Here is a 21,419-nt window from a genome sequence, read left to right as displayed (position 1 = left end):
AATACACACAGACAGAGTGCTATGGACAAGAATTTTTTTTTAAACAAATCCCTGAATCCCTAGCAGATCTTGTTTCTACCGAGACACAAATGTCTTATTTGTATAATGTTTCACAGAAGCCTTAAAATATTATCACCCCAACTTGACACATCAAGAAACTGAGGTAGAGAAGTTTATCACATTCTACAAGATTAGAGAGAGGCCACGTCAGACACCGTATTTAAATCCAAGTCCCTGCTCCGTTGCTCACACTAGAAAGTGTCACATACTGCCTCTTTCCTGCCCTCTCCCTGCAATAAATCTCTGAAGAGTCTTTTCTGTGTCACCTGCAATCAAAATCACATCAATTTTTCACAAAGAGCTATGTCACTCCTTGGAGGACATACCAAAATCTAAAGGGTTGGGTTGAGAGGAGATATTTGCATTTTCTGTTTCTCAAAGGAAACATGGCTTTAAAAGAAACTGAAAAGTATTTATCTAGTCTAAGCGCTCATTGTGCACAGAAAGAAACGGAGGCTCAGAGGAGAAGAGGAAAGGGCGTTATTAACAAATATTGCCTCAGTGCAGCACCAAGCCAGCCCTGGGCACTTCTGGGGGAGGATCTGGAAGGCCCAGGAAAATGAGTGTTAGAAAATAGAAAGAGAAGAAGAATATAAGGTCCCGTCTCTACACCACCATACCATGAATTTCCACCAAATTACCCAGTATGGGTGCAGCCAATAGTAAGGTTGTCTAAACAGGTTATTGAAACCTGGAATTCTCAACCATAGTGGAAATTCCAGCATTTACTGTGCTTTTTTCCCAGTTCAATCATCAATTCAGTGGGCATTCTGTACCAGGGACTACACGAGACCTGGAGTTCTCCCAAATAAAGATCTCTATTACCACGTGTGCAAACCACATAAAGGCAACCAGAAGAAAAGCGCCCACAGATAAGATGGAATTACTGAAACTGAAAGCAGCCAAAGAGCATATATTACTAGGAAAAATGGTGCTCCTATAAATGGACTCATGGACATAGAAAGCAAACTGTATTTAGCAGGCAGGAAAGGAGGGATTAACAGATACAAATTAGTAAATATAAAATAAATGACAAGGACCTGCTATATAACACAGGGAACTATATTCAATTTCTTGTAATGAGTTATACTAAAAACAATCTAAAACATATGTATATACATATGCATATGTTTATAACTGAATCTCTGCTGTAAACCTGAAACTAACATTGTAAATTGACTACACTTAAATAAAAAATAATTTAAAAAATAAGTAAAAATAAAAGCAACGCCATTAAGAAAAAATAAAAGAACACTCTAATCCCCTTAGCTGTAGGTGGTGGAGAATTCTGGTTGTAAACACCAAGTCCACTGGATCACTCCAGCAATGGCTGTCACTCTTTCTGACCATCAGAGAGTCACTTGCTTCACTGAGGTTTCTTTTCTCTTCTGTGAAAGGCTACAGCTGCAACTAACGATGTATAGAATCTCATCATTCACAAGCCCAACAAGTAGTGAGGACTTCCCATGGGCCAGGCTCTGGACAAAGGAAAATATAGGGTCCGAAATATATTCATGGGTAGAAGAAGTTTGTGCCATAAAGACGTTAATTCTTCCTGTTTTGATAGACAGATTCATTGCAATTCTGATTAGAATTCCTACCAGATTTTTCTTGGAATGTAACAAGTGAATTTATGGTCAAGATTAGCCAAGAAATTTCTTTACAACCACCACTGGGGAGGGGTGGATAGGTCATTAATTTCCACTGCTCTTTCTGAAGTGATAAAAACGTTCTGGAATAATAATGGTTGCACAACTGTGAATATGCTAAAAGCTGCTGAATTTTACCATTTAAATGGATGTACTTCATGGTGTGTGAACTATATCACAATAACGCTGTTATATGAAAAAATATTTCTTGACAAATATTTTTCTTTTTATACCACTAGTCTGTCCCACAATTTAAGAAAAACAAAAAACCAATACAAACAAAACTGTGCCAGGAGTTCTTTAGGACTGCAATATCCCTGGGTCTCCAAGGCCTCTGGTGATGCTGTTCCTGTTAACACACACTAGCTGGGCTGGGCTAGCTAGGGACTGTAACTATCTTTTTAAAATTGACTGTCACACGTTTCACCCTTGGAGAGGGAAGGAAGGAGGATATCACAGCTTCATGCCTTCAGCTCATTTTTAACAGAACCAAGCCCTGCTTTCACCACTGTTAATCCCTCTCACTATAAAAACACGTGACATCAACAAGCACCGCCATCATAACACCTGAAAGTGTTCAAGATACTTACCTGCGGCAGAAACACTGAGGGAGGAGACAGAAGCTTGCTCAGCACTGATGCTCCCTTTTCCCGACTCCACCAGGTGAAGCTGGGCGCTACAGCCAGAGGCCCTCAGCCCCGGGAGCAGCACACACGCCACTGAGCTGGTCCTGAGGGAGGGTGAAAGGGAAAGAAGGGCAGCCCTAGGGGGGAGGGAAAGGGGGGGTGCGGGCTGCAGCCCCGCTCGGAGGCCAGCCCCAGCACCAGCATAAGCCGCCCGCTCCCGTCCAGGTCCGCAGACCACGCCCGCCCGGGAAACAGCCCGCCCATTGGTGGGGACGGGCAGGCGGCCGAGGAGAGGAAGCCCGGGAGGAGAGGACTCGCGGGCGGGAGAGGGGAAGGGGACGCCAGCCGTGGACTGAGGGGATCCCGGCTGCGTGAGAGGTGGCAGGCGCACACCTGGACCTGGACAGCTGTGGCCGGGGCGCCGGGGCAGGTGTTGCTGTCAGAAGGGTCTGGCCAGAGAAATTCACCTGAACACGGGCTGACTGGCGCCCTTGGGGGCTGTGAAAGGCGGATCACCCTCCCGAAGCCGCCTGAACCCTTTCCCTGGATCCCCCCACCTTGCACTTCCACAGCCAGAAGCCCCGGCCCCAGGCAGGAACCAAAGGCCTAACGGGCGACAGAGTTGAGAAGCATTTGGGGCCAATCCCCGGCTCGGACATGGAGCTTCGAACCAGGGGACCACCAGGCACCGACAGCGCATGCGCAGGAGGGACATGGATCCTCTCTGGATTCTGCGAGAGAAGGTGGGACAGCGAGGGAGGGAGAAGATGGGAGCGGGTGGAGAAGAGGGGAAAAGTGGAGGGATACAGATGGACAGGAAGAGCAGAGAAGGGATGGGTCTGGATAGGGGAGTGTCGTAGCGGAGTTGGAGAGAAAAAGCTTTACCTCTAGGGCACCCTGAGATGGCAGACCTACCTCTGTACCCTTCTGTAACCGTTCAAGTCCCGCAGCTCATGTTTTACCTCCCTGATCCAGCCCTCCATCAGATGCTTCTGCAGAAACACTACGGGGATCACACCCGTTGCCCCCATGCGGAGCTGGGTTTTCTGTTGCTCTGAGAACCAAGCACCCGCAGGTGTTGTCGCTCAGAACTTCCTTGGGAAGAGTACATATTCCCCTTTTACACGCTGGGAAACAGGCAGGAAGGATCACTGCCTTAGCTCCACTGTCCCAGGTGTTGGGCTGGCGGGGAGTGGTGTGGTACAAGATCAGAGCCCCAGACAGAGCAGACTGCCTGAGTGTTGGTGCATAGTCCCCATCCCTCCTGGGTAAACCATACCCCAACCTAGTGGAAACATCAAGGGCTCACAGTGGTTTCCTGGGGGTGGGAGAGCTGTCCTCATGTGAAGGAAAAGTCCAGCTGGGCTAACAAGCTAAGTCACAAATCTAAGTGTGATAAGTGTCGGTTTACTGATCTAAGTTCTGCTGGGCTATCTCGAAAATCTGAAGTTTAGTGTCAGTTTATTGGGCTAACAACCTAACTCGTAATTCCAAGCTCAACATGTGTCAGTAATGTGAACTATTACAAATTGATAAGCTCCAGTGTACTGATTCCTTGCATTTTGTTCTTTGAGTCTTATTGGCTAATATCCCCTTACTTGTATTGAAGTCTTTAAAACCTCATGTGCACGTCTTGGAGGTGCTCAGAAATTCGGAGCAGAAGCCCCTCTGAGCCCGCCGGCATAATAATTCTGAGTACTCCAGCACTCCGATTGGTGCTTGTTTCTTGGCTGGCCTGTTTCCAAAACACTCAGCTCCAGTGCCCTGCTTTCTAGGTAGATAGGAGTGTTACCAAGTCCAAATTCATTCTCCTCAGTGCAGGACAGGCCAATAAGTTTGGAAACCAGATGTTGGGGCTTGGAATAGCAAGTTTCTGTAGACCTAGTTGGCAAACTAATGTTCTGGAAAACCATCTCCCCAAGTCACAATTCAGGCTCCTTTCCTACGCGCTTGGTTGTTGCAAACTTCTTAGTGTAGGAATTCCTTCTTGTTACAATCCTTTGTTCTTACAGCTATCTGCGTGGGTCAGATCCCTGTAAATCTCCAACAAAACAAACGTTATTTTCTATTCTGCAATTTGCTATCTTTTAATGAATGAAAAAATGTTAAATATCCTTAAAGGTCAGAGCTTCAGAATAAGCTCTCCTGTGTATTTCAGGCTCTAGGCAACAATTTTTTACAAGCAAGATGAAGCCTAGGTGACAGAGCATAGGGTTAAATTCAAAGGAACAGATCTAATATGGAGTCAGATTTGTTCTGTTCTATTACCCGGGCAGAAGCCACTTGAGGATTTAAATCTCTTTAAGTTAAAAATAACTAAAATTTTAAAGGAATTTACATACATAGGTGGGAATGTGCAAAGCATATCTGGAAAAGCACCCAAAAGATAGTAAACAGTGGCATCTCCAGACAGGGCTGAAAGAACAGAGGATGAGGGAAAACTTCTTTCACTTGTGTATTTTTATGCTCTGTTTGAGTTTTTTTTTTTAACCTTTTGCTTGCATTTCTTTTTCAGTTAAAATAATGTGTAATGGAGCAAAGGAGTAACTAGCTTAGCAAATACAGCAGCCATGGAATCACTAAGTCATCACTTTTGATTTAAGCCAGAAAGCATTTATTGACTCTCTCCAATGTGCTCAGTCCTGTTTTAAGACTTCCTTTATTATTATAATAATAATAATAATTATTATTATTATTATTATTATTATACTATTATTATTTCTAGTACTATTACTATTACTATTATTACTATTATTTTATGAAATAATAACATGGTATACCTCACCCCTGCCCATGGCTGGTGGAAAACCAACTGAGTTTTTCTTGAGTTGTTTTCCAAGGAGTAGAGATGAGTTTATAAACAGAGCACATCTTCAGGGCAAAACCGGCAGTGTGCATTACCAGCAGGCCAGACAGCAATGAAGGGTTTTCAATTGAGGCGCAAAGAAGCTGAGAGAGAAAGCCTCAAGGACACTACAAAAAGCTGCCCAAACTGCCATCTCCATGGTACTACTGAAATAGGAAAGAACAAATCTGACTCCACATTTGATCTGTTTCTTTGACTTTAACAAAGCCAAGTTAATATGCTCCGGTCTTTTCATGGGTTATGATGTCACAGAGGAAACGGACAGGTCAACAAGGAGCCACTGTGCCGTGATCACGGAGCCGGGGAAAGGGATGGGTTGCAAGATGTATGAAGCAGCCGCAACTGTGCCCGTGCTTCTAGGCAGGTATCCAAAATCGCCTCGACAAGGTGTCAAACATTTGTGCCCACTTCCTCATCAACAGACATGTATTAAAGACAAATGGAAACATACAAAAGGCCAATACCCTTGCTGGGTACACCGTCCAAAGAACAAAGTCTCAGTTTGACAACTGGCCATCTCGGTTCCATGGGATTCATTCTTGGAGAACCTTAAAAACCACTCTTCTGTCCTCAAGAATTGCTGCATATTTGTCCTATCTTTGGCTCAGGGATGCAGCACGTTCAAGTGAACTTTAATGTCTGCACAGATTTGACTGTCTTTCTCCAGGTTCATTTGTCCATTCCAATGAGGCCTGAGCTATGTCCATCCTCCGTAAGATCTATTCCCTCCAGTGACAGTTCATTGAGCCTGCAATTAAAAGCCAAGTGAACAAGACTGTCCTCAGCTAAAAATTTCACCCACCCTTCACTGTTTTCTTAATCTCCTCTCCTGGCTAATTGCAACAGACTAACACCTCCCTCCACCAAGATTACCAACTATGTCATTTTGTCTCCCCAAAGAGAAAGTAAGGTCCATAATAGAGGAGACAACTACATAGTCACCTCTGAATTCGTAGCATATAGAACTGTTAATAAATAGATCTATGATTATGGCTTCTTTCCTTTAAAACCTTTCTGGTTATTTGAATGAGACCTTGGAAGGGAGGTGTTTGCTGTCCAGTATCTTGATCCACAAGACTCTGGAGGCCTTTTTCAGAATGGCTGTTCACTGATTCATTCAAAACACAACTTATCAATCAAGGAGTATCTGTGCTTTTCTGCCAGGTGTTTGTGGTCACTCTAATGCCAGAACAACTTTAAATTATATCCTTACTTTGGATTTGTTATTTTTCCCCTCTTCCAACAAAATTGACTTTCCTTAATTTCTTGCCTTGAGGAATTTTTTTTTTCCTATTTCACCCTTTAGTAAACCAAGATCCTCAGGATGGGCTTGGCCCATAATATGATCCCCCATCCAACTCCTAGTGTCAGAGGCCTGGGGCTCACATCCTGCCCTCCTGTCAAGGCAACTGAAAATCAGTTCAGGATCAAACCAGCACCCCAGGGATTCTAAGGCTCGCATATCTCCCAGAAACCCTGCTTTCTCATTTGTCTTGGCTTCTGAGAATTTTCCCTCACTTTCTTGACAATTAGTTGTGCAGCTTGAAAGATGAGGAAGGAAGGTTTTATTTCTTAATCAGCATTTTAAGGAACTTGTGTAATGAAAGTTTTCACGAGTTTCTAGAACCCTCCATTGCCGAGAAAGAAAACACACTAGACATTTTCTAAATTTAGCTCCCATGTGCATTTTTTCTTTGTTTTTGTTTTCTTAACTGTTAACAGACATTTTTTAATTAAAAAAAAATAAGGCCCCAAAAAGGATAGAACACTGAAGGGGCAATCAAAATTAAAGGGCAAAGACAGAAAAATGATAACTACTCTACAAAGTTAATATAATACATACACTATGTATCAGATCAGCAATTCTCAGTAACAGCTAATTGAAAAATGACCATGAGGTAAATTTTCTCTCCTGTCAGGACATGGCCAACAGAAAATACAATTAAACCAACAAACTAATATCCTAAGTCTGGCGAGGTACAGAAGTCTACAAGCTAAATGTGTCTTCTTCTGGAAAAGAGGAAGACACACCAGCTCTTTTCTGTGGAGCCTGAGCCCACGGGAGGACGGTGAAGTGAGCTGTAAGTACCCAATTAGCAAACTGAGTGATGAATAAATAGACGTGAGCTTTGATGACAGAGGTGATACTACTATTCATTTGTCCTGTAAAGTATGACTTCCGTTCAGTGATCAATACTTCTGTGTCCTCAGGAGTTGACATTATTCGAAAATGCACAGCCTGGGCGCAGACCTCCACTTTCAGCTCGTGACACTGCACTTAGATGTCACAAGGGCACCTCCAACTCCACCTGCAAAGAGCTGACTTCACGGTGCTCCTCCAATAGCCGTCCTGCCCAGGGCCTCTGGTCGGGGGCTAAGTTCTCCGTGCCTCTCCCAACTCAGACCCATCACTCACAGATGTGAATGGACCCCTCCTTCAGGGCCCAGATATCCTCAGACACCGAGTCCCACCACCCACACCTGACCTACCAGATAGTCACTGGCACTCACTCAGCACTGACTCTGTGCTGGGACCATGCTGCACACTGCAAACGTTATCTCACTGGATCTCCACAACAGTCCTGGGAATTGGGTACATCGCTGCTTCAATTGATTAGATAAATTGTTTCACTTCCTTGAGTGCATCATTCAAACTGACACGGCTACTGAGCCACAAGCCTGGGCCTGAAAACCACTTGAAAATTGAACACTGCTACACCTCGCAGCCACCCTACTCTGACTCATCACATCACCTCCTGCCAAGCCTTCTAAATGTTTCCAAGCATTCTACAAGACAAAAGTGAACTACGAGAGCACCCCACTCTCCAACATATAATCTGTCAATGATGGTCCGCTGCCCTTAGAAGAAAGCCCCACCAGGACTGAGCACAGCCCAACGGCCCAGCATCCGCGTTCCCTGCGCGGCCACGCCGCCTCACCCAGTACGCAGCTCTACACGTGCCTTCTCTAGGACAGGGATGCAGACTCCGCACAACCCAGGGCTTGTCTCACTTGAACAATGATCACCTTCTTCAGTGTTCATCTTCTTCTTTGCTGACCCTCAGAAAAATGTTTTCTCATGATGAATAAATATCTTTTTCCTTATAACTTCCCATCATTGATAATGAGCTCCCCCGAAAGAGAGAAGACCTAATTGTCAGTCTCCTTATCTGTAAAGTGAGATTAACAAGGAAATATGTGAGGTTTTATGAGAAATAATATTCATGTGAGGCTGAGGGACAATTCCATCATACAATAAGCACTCAATATGTGCTTAATTAATATTAATAAGAATATATTGCATTCCAGCAACCTTCAATCAATTTTTAATGACTTTGTCCAACAGACTACTGACAAACTGTTGGACGAACCACTTTGAGCAGATCAGCACAAGCGTACTGGGATAGGTAAGCGCTGACTCCAGTTGCAGCTGCAGCCACCCAGCACTACGGGGTGGGGGCAGTTTGCTCAAGCTCTTACATGTTGCTTGAGCATTTAGTTGTCGTTATTGATTAAAGACAGGTGGGGGTTCTTTAGTCAAAGCCCCTGAAACATAAATCTTCAAAGATTGATGCAAATTAGGTTTCAAGAACAACACTCTCACTAGAAATTATTTGAAAATCATAGTCTTAGCTACTCCGCACATCAAAAGGGCATGTTCTTAATGTATCTGACTAAATACACCGAAAGGGTTGTTTAAAAGAAATTACGATGAAGCCATCCTGAATAAGCTCCAGTATCATCTGCACAAAGCCCCACCCAAGGGTCTCATTTCACATTTTCACATAGGTGTTCAGGTAGCTTAACTTGGGTCTTGGTTTCTTATAACACGGGGTGGGGAATTGTTGTGGATAGATTTAAGTAGCAAATATATAACTAGGGTAATTGCTGTTAAGGAATTCTAGAAATAAGAAGATTGATATATAGTCCCACCCATAAGAAACTCAGCATTTCCAATTACAGCAGCATTAAAAATAAAATGAGAGATACATTTAACAAAAATTTACAAGATTTGTACATTGAACTTTTTGAAGTATCACCAAAATAAATTTTAAAAGATCTACATATATGGAAGACATCTCATTTCCATGGAATGATAGACAGTATTATTAAAAATATTAAGACTCCTCAAAATGATCTACATATACAGTGGAATCCCTATCAAAATTCCAGCTGACTTCTTTGCAAAAATTGAAAAACTGATCCCAAAATTAATATGGACGTGCAAGGGGCCCAGGATAGGCAAAACAACCTTGCAAAAGAAGAGTAAAGTTGGAAGACTCACTTTAAAAGGTACTAAAATGCTATAGTAATAAGTCAGTATGATGCTTTCATAAGTTTGGATAAATAAATCTATGAGACACAATAAAAACCCACGGGGAAAAACTTACATTTACAGACAGCTTTCCACTACGGGGCCAAAAACACCCCATTGAAAGAATAGTCTATTCAACAAACTGTGCAGGGACAGCTGGGTATCTGCAGGCAAAAGAATCAATCTGGAATCTGAACAACCATATTTTATATAACAAATAAAAATTAAAACAAATTAGATCACAGACAGAAATGTAAAAATTAAACCTATAAACTTTCTAAAAGAAGACACAGTATAAAACTTTGTGGTCCTAGGATAGGCTTTGGTTTCCTGGATACAATACCAAGAGCACAAGTGATAGAAGAAAAAAGCAGATAAACTGGACTTCATCAAAATTAAAACCCTTTTCTTACAAAAGACATCATCAAGAAAGTCAAATGACAGGGGAAATGGGTATCTCAAGTCAGAGAGTGCGTGCTTAGCAAGAAAAATAAAATAAATCATTACATCTAACTACCTCCCCTGTAAAGAAATTGTTTTAATGTTTAAAAAAAATAAAGTGAAAGACAATGTGCAGAATAGAAGAACAATTTTGCAAAACATTTATCTAATAAGAGAGTAGCATCCAGGATATATAACGAATTCTTACAACTGAACAATACAATAAAACAGACCCAATTTTTAAATTTACCACAAATTTAGATACATATACAAATGGCCAATAAGCATATGAAAAGATGCTCAACATCACTAGACAAATCAAAATCAAAATGAGATCTCATTTTACACCCACTAGGATGGTTATTACCAAATCATGGACAATAACAAATGTCATTCAGGAGGCAGAGAAACCTCATATGCGGCCAGGGGAAAGGGACAATTGTGCAACTTCTTTGGAGAAGTCTGGTATTTCCTCAAAAGCTTAGAGTTATATGGCTCAGCAATTCCACTCCTATATGTAGAGTCATCCCTCAATACCCTTGGGTGGTTGGTTTCAGGAACCCCACACCCTGGATACCATAATCCAAGGATGTTCGAATCCCTTTACAATCAGCCATCTGGATCCATGTAGTGGAAACTACAGATATGGAGGGCCAACTGTACAGCCAACAGAATGAAAACATATTCTCATAAAAATTTCACATCAATATTCATAGCAGTATCATTCAGATTAGCCAAAAGTTACTAACAATATCCATCCATCAATGAACGGATAAACACATTTACCAAGAATAGGCCCACAAACTTTTGGTCATTGAAACTTTGACAAAGGAGGTGAGAACATACAATGGAGTAAAGACAGCCTCTTCAGCAAATGGTGCAGGGAAAACTGCACAGCTGCATGTAAATCAATGAAGTTAGACTACTCCCTCACAGCATACACAAAAATGAATTCAAAATGTGTTAAAGAATTAAACATGTAGACAAGACACTATAAACCTCTTAGAAGCAACCATAGGCAAAACATGTGACATACATCTCAGCAAAGTTTTCCTAGAGCAGTCTACTCAAGCAATAGAAAAACAACCAAAAATATACAAGAGGGCTCTAATTAAACTTACAAACATTTGCACAGCTATGGAAACAGTAAGCAAAACAAAAAGACAACCAACCTATGGAATGGGAGAAAATATTTGCAATAAATGAAACTGCTAGGGGCTTAATTCCCAGAATATGTAAACAGCTTTTACACTTAATAAGAAAGAAAAACAAACAATTCAATTCAAAAATTGGCAGAAGTCCTAAAGAAACATTTCTCCAATGAAGACGCACAAATGGCCAGTAGGCACATGAAAAAATGTTCAATATCATTATCAGAGAAATGCAAATCAAAACTGCAATCAAATATCACCTCTTACCAGTCAGAATAGCCATCATTCAGAAGTTCACAGACAATAAATACTGGAGAGGCTGCGGAGAATTGGGAACCCTCCTACACTGTGGTGGGAATGCAGTTTGGTGGAGCCATTGTGGAAAAATTATAGAGGTTCATCAAAGACAAAACCTTGACCTCCCAGATGACCCAGCAATCCCACTCCTGGGCATATATCCAGAAGGAACCCTAATTAAAAAAGACACCTACTCCCCAATGTTCACAACAGCACTATTTACAATAGCAAGACATGGAAACAACCGAAATGTCCACTGACAGATGGCTGGATAAAGAGGTTGTAGCATATTTGTCCAATAGACTACTATTCAGCCATAAAATAATAATAAAATAATGCCATTTGCAGCAACATCAATGGACCTGGAGAATGTCATTCTAAGTGAAGTAAGCCAGAAAGAGAAAGGAAAATACCACATGAGATTGCTGACATGTGGAATCACAAAAAAAAAAAAAAAAGAAAGAAACAAAAAGATAAATTTCTCTACAGAACAGAAACAGACAGAGTCACAGGAACCAAACTGTGGTTACCAGAGGGGGGAGGGTGTGGGAAGGAATAAATTGGGAGTTCAAGATTTGCAGTTACTGAGTATGTAAAGAATAAACAGCAAGTTTATACTGTATAGCACAGGAGAATATATTTAATATCTTATAGTAACTTATGTTTAAAAACAGTATGAAAATGAATGCCGGTATGTTCCTTTTTAACTGAAGTCTTGTGCTGTAGACAAGAAACTGACACAACATTATAAACTGACTAGACTTCAATGAAAATATTTTTAAATAGACTAAAACCAAAAAAAATGGAAAAGGATATTATCAAACAAAAAGAATAAAGTACTGATTCAGGCTACAATATGGATGAACCTTGAAATTTTATGCTAAAATAAGCCAGACACAGAAAGCCAAATAGTGCCCTTTAAGGTGAACTGTATCTAAGCGTTTATTGTACTACTCCTGTAAATTTTCCAGAGGTTTGAAATCTATCAATATCAAAATAAAATGTATTATGCATTAAAAACTTAAAACGCTTCCTCACAGGAGGGCTTTGATTATTAAATGCAGAAACGCATATAAAGCTCTTGGAAAAACAATTTGCACGTCCACACACAGTCACTGCTGTCACTGCCACTCAGAGGGTGGTGCCAGCGCTGATGAGAGCTGCCTCCACTCGCTCCCCTGCAGAAAGGAGTGAAGGCCTGAGCTCTGCCATGCAGGGTGAGCGTGAACCTGAGTCATACACAGCCACGTTCCAGACTCTGCGTTACCCAACTTTCTTATACAAACTGCAACATGTAATGTAAACACGCTAGAGGGAAGTATCTTACAACACAGGGAATACAGACAATGTTTTACAGTAACTATAAATGGAGCATCTATTGTAAACCTGAAACTAATATCATATTTTAAATCAGCTATATCTCTATAAAAAATTAAAAAATATTTTTAAAATGTTATCACTTTAATATTCAAATCAGTTTTTAAGTAAATACTAAACAGCTTAGAATATATAAAAGCATTTAATTGTGCTGTTTGTTTGCATATTTACATTCAGCCTCTTGCTAAAAGAGAATTTAAACAATTTTTTTAAACACAGCTTAACAACCATAACAACAAAAAGGCAAAACGGAGAGTGAAGAGAAAATGGAGATTCAATACTTAAATGAAACCAGGGGGAGATAAACTCATAAAAATGGATTTCATGAAGTCAGGGCAAGTGTTAAAGGCCGACTACAAATTCAGCTGTAAGATTCTTGGCAGCTAAAGCAAAAAGAAAATGATGAAGGGGCGGGTGGTAGAGCATGTGCTTAGCGTGCACGGGGTCCTGGGTTCAAGCCCCAGGGCCTCCACTAACAGATAAATACATCTAATTACCTTCCCCCCAAAAGAACCCCAAAGAAAAGAAAAAGAGAAATTTCTTTCCCAAAAAACCCTGATATTAAATTTGGGTTAAATACTTAAAAACAGATAAAAAGAAAAATAAAAAAGATAAGTGACACTGTGAAGGAAAACCCCAGCTGGGCTAACAAGCTAAGTCACAAATCTAAGTGTGATAATGTCGGTTTACTGATCTAAGTTTTGCTGAGCTACTTGGTAAACCTGAAGTTTAGTGTCAGTTTAATGGGCTAATAAGCTAACACGTAAATCCAAGGACAACAATTGTCAGTAACGGGATCTGTTCCAAATTGATAAGCTTCAGTGTACTGATTCCTTGCTTTTTGTTGTTTGAGCCTTATTGGCTAATAGCCCCATACTTGTAATTAACCCTATAAAACCTCATGTGCACGTCTTGGAGGTGCTCAGAGCTTTGGAAAAGAAGCCCCTCTGAGCGTGTCAGCATAATAAATCTCAGTACTACAACCCTGTGAGTTATACTTGTTTCTTGGCTTGCCTGTTGTTTCTATAACAACACAAGCGATAATGCCCGTGAGATAAATCTGCGGAGGTTGCTGTCAGGTCCCCATGTCTCACGTAGGAAAATCTGAAACATTTTTCTCACCATTCAGGGTCATCATAAGCCCACCTCACACCTCCCGCAGTTAAATGCAAGAGCACAGGTAGGGCCAGACCTTTGCTGTCTCTGTGTCATCACAGTGAGACAGGATGGAAGGGGGAAGAGCGCAGCCATTCAAGGAAGGCCACAGCAATTAACATCAAAATGTTAAAGGATTCAACCCCCAATAGGCCTTGAGGCTCAGGATGAAGAGATTTAACTTCTAGCAGATCTTGAGCTTCAGTAAACATCCATTGTATTAGTAACTTGGTCAATAACATGCCCCAGGCAACATGGCAGTCCCAATGATAGCCACAAAAGGTCAAAGGGTGGGAAATGGCCAACTCCCTGGGAATCCCAGCGCCTTACCCTAAGGCTGGTCCTTCTACTTATTAGCATATGAAACCACCAAGCCCAAGAAAACAAGCAACACAGTGCCACCTCGCGGTCAACACTCTCTCTCCCTCTTTGGGGAAGGCCCTCAATCTGTGGAGTGTGTACCTACTTCTAATATGAGCATCAAACCCCCACACCTCGTGACGTTTCTCTTGCCTATCAATGTATCTCTCTGAATAAATCTACCTTTACTCAACACTGGCTTGCTCTTGAATTCTTTACTGCATGAAGTTAAGGAACAAAATCTGGTGGGGCACATCCCAGGGGCTCAATGAAAGCCTGGGACACAGCCCTTCTCATGCCCAACGTTTTTTATTCTTGTATCAACAGGACTGGGCTGTGAAGGGAGGTCTGAGGCCACAGCTAAGGGACAGAAGCAGCCTCCAGGGCTCCAATTTGTGGGCAGTCTCTCCCCCAGCATGGGTCTTGGGGTCTGCCCGGTTCTCTGTGTTTCTCTGTTGTGCTGACTCCCCAGACATACAGCGTACTCCTAGGCTTGTCCCCACAAAACCCTTCTCTCCAAAATACAAGCACATCATGTCACAATCCTCTTGTTCAACAAGGAAATGTTCAGCCCACTTTTTTTCCTCCCCAATAAAGTACCCAACTGTCCTCGCTCCCATCACACCACTATTTTCTTTGTGAGAACTCTGCACTCGCCACACCCCATCCTGAACACAGGTGCCTTACTGGCTGTGATTGAGATGTTTCTTTCTCACACAGCCTGCGTCTTTTCACTTTCCCCTTGTTACCTTAAAAAAGCATTTCCTGAGTCATTCACCCCTCTGATTCTGAACTAACAAAATGCTGAGGTTGCAGTCACTATATGCATACATCCCAGTTTTGGCTAGGTTTCCATCACAAGATCTTCATTAAGGAGCTGCATCAAGAAGTTTAAAGAGGCTATTCTTACATCTGAGTGGAGGAGCCTGCAAAAAAGTTGAATGGCTTTGAAGAGAGAGTTAACTAGGGACAAAGAAGTTGCAGGTCCTAGTCAAAAGTGTCATGAGGCAAAATGTTCTCCCAAGGCTCAGTGTGGCTTATGAACACGGAGTCGGCGGGGAGGAGGTGACAGGCAGTGAGTAGGGTGAGTGATACGGGTTACGCTCCCCCAGCTGGGGAAGAAAAGGTTTTTTCCAGTTTTCCAAACAATTTCTTACTACCTTTTTCTATTATTGTCACATACTATTTCCAACGAATTAAGCATATCAATGTCAGTCATTTGGGCCACTTGGGAGAAGCTACACGATGCCATTCACAGGGCTGGGACATGACAGCCACACCAGTCTAGATTGAAAGAACAGTCGGGGTATTTGCAAGGTAATCACGGGCATGCAGCAAACTCCCCAGCTTCAATGACCTCATCTCAATGCTGGGGCCAAGAAAACTACCAAGCAAAGTGCGTGATGATTATGGCCAACATCTGTTTACTAGGTAAGTGCCCGTGAAAGCTGCCGCTTAATGGGGAATGAGTACGATCAACGAGGCCCTGTCTACCTGGCCACACGCTCCCTGCCTTCCTGCCTTGGTGCAGCAGCAGAAATTGTTTAGCTGAGATGAACACCCCCAGAGCAGCCTCGACGGGAAAGCTCCCAGCTCTGCACGGCGAAACGTGTTCCTTTCCTTCTCAGAGCTGATCACAATTTGCTGTCGTTTGTTTTTATGTTTATCCCTTTTGTAACTGTCTCTCCTTCGGAGTTTTTGCTCAAGCAGCACAGGGCCAGATGTGTCTTGCGGCCTGCCGGATATTCTGGGCAGGGAAACAGCCGACTCCATATCTGGCTCTGGTGCTGAACAGAGAGGGCAGAAGGCCCAGGGGGCCATGTTGAACCGAGGCCTCTGCACCCAAAATTATGGTCTGATGTTGGGCAAATTATACAGTCTTTTTACCATGAGATTCCTCATCTGTCCATGAAAATAACTGTCCATGGCACATAGAATTACAAGGATTATAGGAAATCACCAAATTCATAACGTAGCCAAGGGGCTACAAGTGCATCCTCAACAGACAAATGCTGCCTTTACGGCTCTGACACATGCTAAGCGGGGCGGCCCCACACAGTGAACACTGCTAAGTGCCAGTGGGTTAACTGCTTCATGTGTGCTATAATACTCTTTAGATCTTACAACAATCCCAGGGTGAAACGAATGTTATGCCCATTTCACAGATTCACCAACAGGTTAAGAGATTTTGAATTCTATTTCAAGGCCCTATGGTGAAGAAATGGCAATTTAAACCGGAATCTGGGCCCAGGCCTTGGCTCCATCTCTCTCCAATCCACCTGACCACTTGCCTTTGAATTCCACCTCTCCAATACACAAGTTTCAGCCGGCCAGCTCTTAAATGCAATTTGTGCAATTTGTCAATGTTGGTTAATTACCATAAACTGTTCTCAGAAACCACTACAGTAAAGAAAGGTGGACTTAAGTAATTCTGCATTGCGTTCTCCTGCAATGTGCAGGATCCCTTTCCTACACCTCCAAATCCAAGTGTATGCTTCCTCCCTGTTTATGTTTGCACACGGCTTATTAAAGCAGAAGGTACCTGCAGTAATTCCATCTCGGTTGCTTTCCAAGGTTGCAGATTATCCATAATCAGTCTGTGAACGAAAATACTACAATGTGAATGAGAATACTGCAACCATGACAGTAAACAAAGAATACTGAAACCAAGTCATTAAAGGCTGCCGCCACCCCCCAGCTAGGACAGGCCTGCAGCCCAGCTGCTACAGCAACTCACAATGGTGTCATCTGAGCAGACTCAGAATAAGAAAGGACAGGCTACTGGCCCGAGATAGCTAGGTGCTTGTCTAAAAAATGAATTCAGTGAGTCCAAATATTTGCTTCCTCTCACACATACAAAAGTACTAAATTCTTGAACTTGAGATACCTGGCTTTCTTTAGATAACAAGCAATCTTTTATTGTTCCAACAACCTGGTCTTTGTTGTAAAGCTCCTATATATCCTAGCTCTGCCTCAACCTCTTGGGAGCAGTCCCTCAGAGAGTTCTGAGAGACGGTCATCCTGGCTCGAGTCCTCCCGCCAAATGAAACATAACTCTTAACTTTTAGGCTGCACATGTATTTCAGTCAACAGTTTTGGACACCATGAAGCACCACAGCAGATTTCTCTCCACCTGAACTCTCCAAGTAACCGGAGCCTTGGTACCAGCAGTGGCCCTTTGTGCCCATCCACCTCCTCGGGGAGTCCAGATGAATTTGGGTGAGTCTCTCTTGGTTCTCGGATCTCACATATTGGTTGATGATCCTAAGTTTATCTGGCGGTGTATCCAGGTACGTGGCCCTCCAGTTGAAAGAACCTGAGGTGAATTACCCACCCAGTGGAGACATATTGGGTGGGGCCTGGTTGAAAGATAACAGGAAATATCCACCTTGAGGATATGTCCAAAGTGGGGCTGGTGGAAACATATGAGGAAAATACTCACCCAGTGGAGACGTCCTGAGTGAGTCCAAGTTGAAAGACACTGGGTTCAGGACTGAGTGGTTAGGTAAGAGTCTGGTCTAATATTTTCCTCAATTTGGTTACCTACATTGAATTTTTCAGGATAAAAGTAAAACTCTTATGAGGAAACTTTCAACTCCAAAATTCGGACCATCCTCCTGGCTGGTAACAGCATTCTCGGGTGACAGAGAATCTTCCAGGAGTGGTAGACACAAAGACTTCATGACACAGAGTTGTCCCTGTGGGAAATCTTACTAGCAAATTTATTCTGAGAACCCGACCTTACAATGGGGAATAGAACTTTCAAAAAAAAAATAAAGAACAGAAAAGAAAAGAAAAAGAAATGACAGATTGCCAGTCTCCAACTATTACCCCAGCCAGGTTTATGTACATACAAAATTTACAACATTAATTGGGAATAAGAAAAAAAAAACTCACTCTGAAAATAACTAACCAGGCCTGATAAAAACATTTTTTGGCATTCTGAACTTATAAAAACAAAATCCCCTTTAGGGGTAACTTGGATTTCTCTTCCTGTGTCCTTGAAATGTAAATGTTTTATCTTTCTCTGGGTGTTTTAAGTGTGTGTATGTATGTATATGTATGTTTAGTTTATTTTTTAAAGGAAACCTTGGACTCCACCATACAAAAGTTTCAAGTATTGTGTACATATGGTGGCCACGCAAATAAATTGGGATTCTAAGCAATTCTTTGATAGTACCAATTTTCAGATATTTTGCCATCTTAAACTTTGTTGCATCAGCCTGGACCACAAAGGCTTTTAGCTTTTGGAGAGTAAACCTTTGAATTTTATTTAGGCAACACCCCGACTCTCATGTGGAAGGGCCTCTTCATCTTATTGGTTTAAAATCACTATATATATATTATATTTGTATATAAATTGACGGCCATATGATGGATTTTTTAATTTGGAAAACATTTTAATTGGTGAAAGTTTAAAGAGATCTCATTATAAACAGTTGTTTTATGGTTTCTATTAAAATCAAGTTTAAATGTAGAAAAATATATCTAATGGTTAACCTAAGAACTTAGTTAAAAAAATAAAACTGGTTTGAAAAGCTACGTTTGTGTTTTTCCTTTCTAATAAATGTTTCTAGATATGCTAATAAAAACTTAGAATTATTAATGTTAATTAGGTTGAATAACTGGAAAAATGATTGTAAAAATGTCGAAAATAAAATTAAGTGGCTTATCCCAAAAGGATAAATATTTTTATATGGTTATTTTGAATCAAATACATAAAATGGACATTTTTGGATTTACATACAGGGTTTTGATACTACACAACGTAAAGTTAAAAAAAAAAGGGCCAAAGAGTTCACCTACTCCCCCCCAAGGCTAAAGTTCAAACAAGCCCATTTTACTTACCACAGTTTGAAATATATGTATATATAGACTGAAATACTTGATCAATAATTGGGATAACAGACCAATTAATGAAATTAAAAACTGAGAGGTGCCTAAGCTCTTTGGCTGAAACTTGGGCATCCTAGAGACTTCTATAAAATTATATACAATGCACACACACACAAAAAAAGGTTTCTGGCACTCCTTCTAGAAATAAGAATTATTGATTAAACTTAATAAATATAAAAATTAAAGGTATAAGATTTAATAAAATTGAGATAAAAGTTTGTGAAATTGGTATATTTAAATGGTCTTTATACAAAACTTTTGCTTATGTTGTGGGATACATATGTTTAAGAGGAAAAACACTTCCCCTTCTTGGTATTATAAGGCTAGGCACATATCTGTCCCTCTGAAAATATTAATTGAACAAATTAAAATAAACCAATATAGTTACATAAGCCGTCCAATATAATGTAAAACTAAAAACTAATTTGAGTGGCTAATAAAAAAATACAGGTTTACCCTGGGTTTAACTTATAACACAAGGAAAAGAGATCTTACTAAATGCCTTATGCAAGTTTTGGAAGACATATTTAAGTAAGCCTTAATGTTTTAAAACATGGAATTCTTTGTTTACAGCTCTTCTCACTGATACAAAAATGCCATTTAAGGAGATAAAATACGGCCTGGGTGAGAGAGCAGTTCTCTGGGGACCTGGAAGACAGTGTCTTTGTCTTGCACATCAGAAATATAAATACAACAAACAGTGACCTAGGACTGAGTCTAATTAGCTCAACGAAATAAACCTTAAGGCCAAGAAATTTTTGGCATATTAGAACTCAGAACTCTGAAGGGTCCTTCAGCCTTTGTGAAGAAATTTTAACTGTCTGTTTCATAAATAGTAAGCCTTAGTGATTTGAGCAAGCAAATTCAGCTTACTCCAACTATTATTATACCTATCTTATAAGTAAGTTTTAAAGTGAAGCTATGAGATCTCTAGCTTTTTTCTGATTATAAGCCTGTGTACACATTATAGAAGTGAGATATTTCTACTGCTAAAGAAAAAAAATTCAAAGTCATAGAGCTCTGCTTAATTGACGTAAAAATATAAGAGCTTAAACATTAAGTATTTTTAAAATAACAACTGAACAAATTGACTTTCAGCGTCATGTGAAATGGAAAATATTCAATATTAAGATAATATTTGATATTGTTTAGTTTAAGTATGTTCTAATTAATATAGACATCTTTAAAGTCATCAATATTATGTATAATACCTTTACTGTACCTAGGTTTAATGAAAGTCAAATAAGATCCTGTTATATCTGTTGCAGATTTGTCAAAAAAAAAAATAAAAGTAATGTGCTGTGGTAAAATTTTAAGTAAATTAAATGCAAATGAGATGAGAGCTTTGGGTAAATATTTAAAATATATTTTTAAAATGTATGTTTAAGATAATCTCTAAGTGTTTGGTATCTTTAAATTCTAGTGGTGTGCTAAATTAAGTTAAATGACAAGATTTTATTAAATAGCTATGCCATTTTCAGATAAAATAACATTGAAATACGAATTACTTAACATTTGACTTCCTCTTACAGTGAAACTAAAGGTATATAGAAATATTAATAAATGGTTGGTGCCACACTGAAATAGTCTCTATTAGTAAGGGAATGATCTCAGTATCCTAGGAAAGTAATATAAATGCGTAAAGGAAGATGTAAGAATGGAATAATACTTTGTTAATGAAAAATAGTGACTTTCTCCTGAAGCTGGTTACCTCTGAATGGAAGACAAAATAAGGGACACACTAATATAAGTATAGAAATCTGTGGAAGGCTTGTGGAAAAGGAACCCTGAGGGAAGAGTTAAGTACATGGTCAGAATTGGCTAAGTTTAGAAACAAATTGGGCAACGTAAATGAATCTTAGAAGTTAGCTGGAACAAGATTAGATTTGGTTTTCTCTCTGTTAAGAGGAAAAAATTTTCTTAAAATATTAATCCACCTTCAGTAACAGATTGTAAAACTTCTTATACCACTTAGCTGATCTGTTCTGCCTTTACATTTGACATATTTTCTTGTTAATGAATTAGTACTACTTTACAGTGATCTATATGTTTATCTGATCAAGTGTTCTGAAATCTTTCACAAAGCTCCCCAAATATAAAATTCTAATTAATTAAATAAAAATTAATTTAATTAATTAAAATTCTTTTAATCTCCAGTTAAGTTTGGGATGCTACAGAAGGCCCCTGAAACATCCCAAAGAGAGATTTTTAACTATAAAGTTTCAT

General features: G+C 40.5%; 1 protein-coding gene and 1 long non-coding RNA gene across 2 annotated transcripts in view; one reads left to right on the top strand and one right to left on the bottom strand.

Annotated features, from left to right (window-relative positions):
- LOC140694964 (uncharacterized) overlaps positions 1-3,060 on the bottom strand; it is a 91,712-nt gene extending 88,652 nt beyond the window's left edge. Inside the window, exons 1-2 of the mRNA XM_072957965.1 lie at positions 2,893-3,060; positions 2,300-2,439 (exon numbers count right to left, since the gene is read on the bottom strand). Of these exons, the coding sequence (XP_072814066.1) occupies positions 2,300-2,439; positions 2,893-3,050 (298 nt within the window). The 5' untranslated portion in view covers positions 3,051-3,060. The remainder of the gene's footprint in view (positions 1-2,299; positions 2,440-2,892) is intronic.
- On the top strand, positions 2,889-7,667 carry LOC140694967 (uncharacterized). Its single transcript, XR_012070621.1, has 3 exons — positions 2,889-3,078; positions 7,121-7,282; positions 7,413-7,667. It is a non-coding gene; the product is annotated as an uncharacterized lncRNA (long non-coding RNA).
- The last annotated feature ends 13,752 nt before the right edge of the window (positions 7,668-21,419 follow it).

The sequence above is a fragment of the Vicugna pacos genome, unplaced genomic scaffold (genome assembly GCF_048564905.1).
Source record: "Vicugna pacos unplaced genomic scaffold, VicPac4 scaffold_114, whole genome shotgun sequence".
Lineage (NCBI taxonomy): Eukaryota > Metazoa > Chordata > Mammalia > Artiodactyla > Camelidae > Vicugna > Vicugna pacos.
This window is presented reverse-complemented; position numbering and strand designations above follow the sequence as displayed.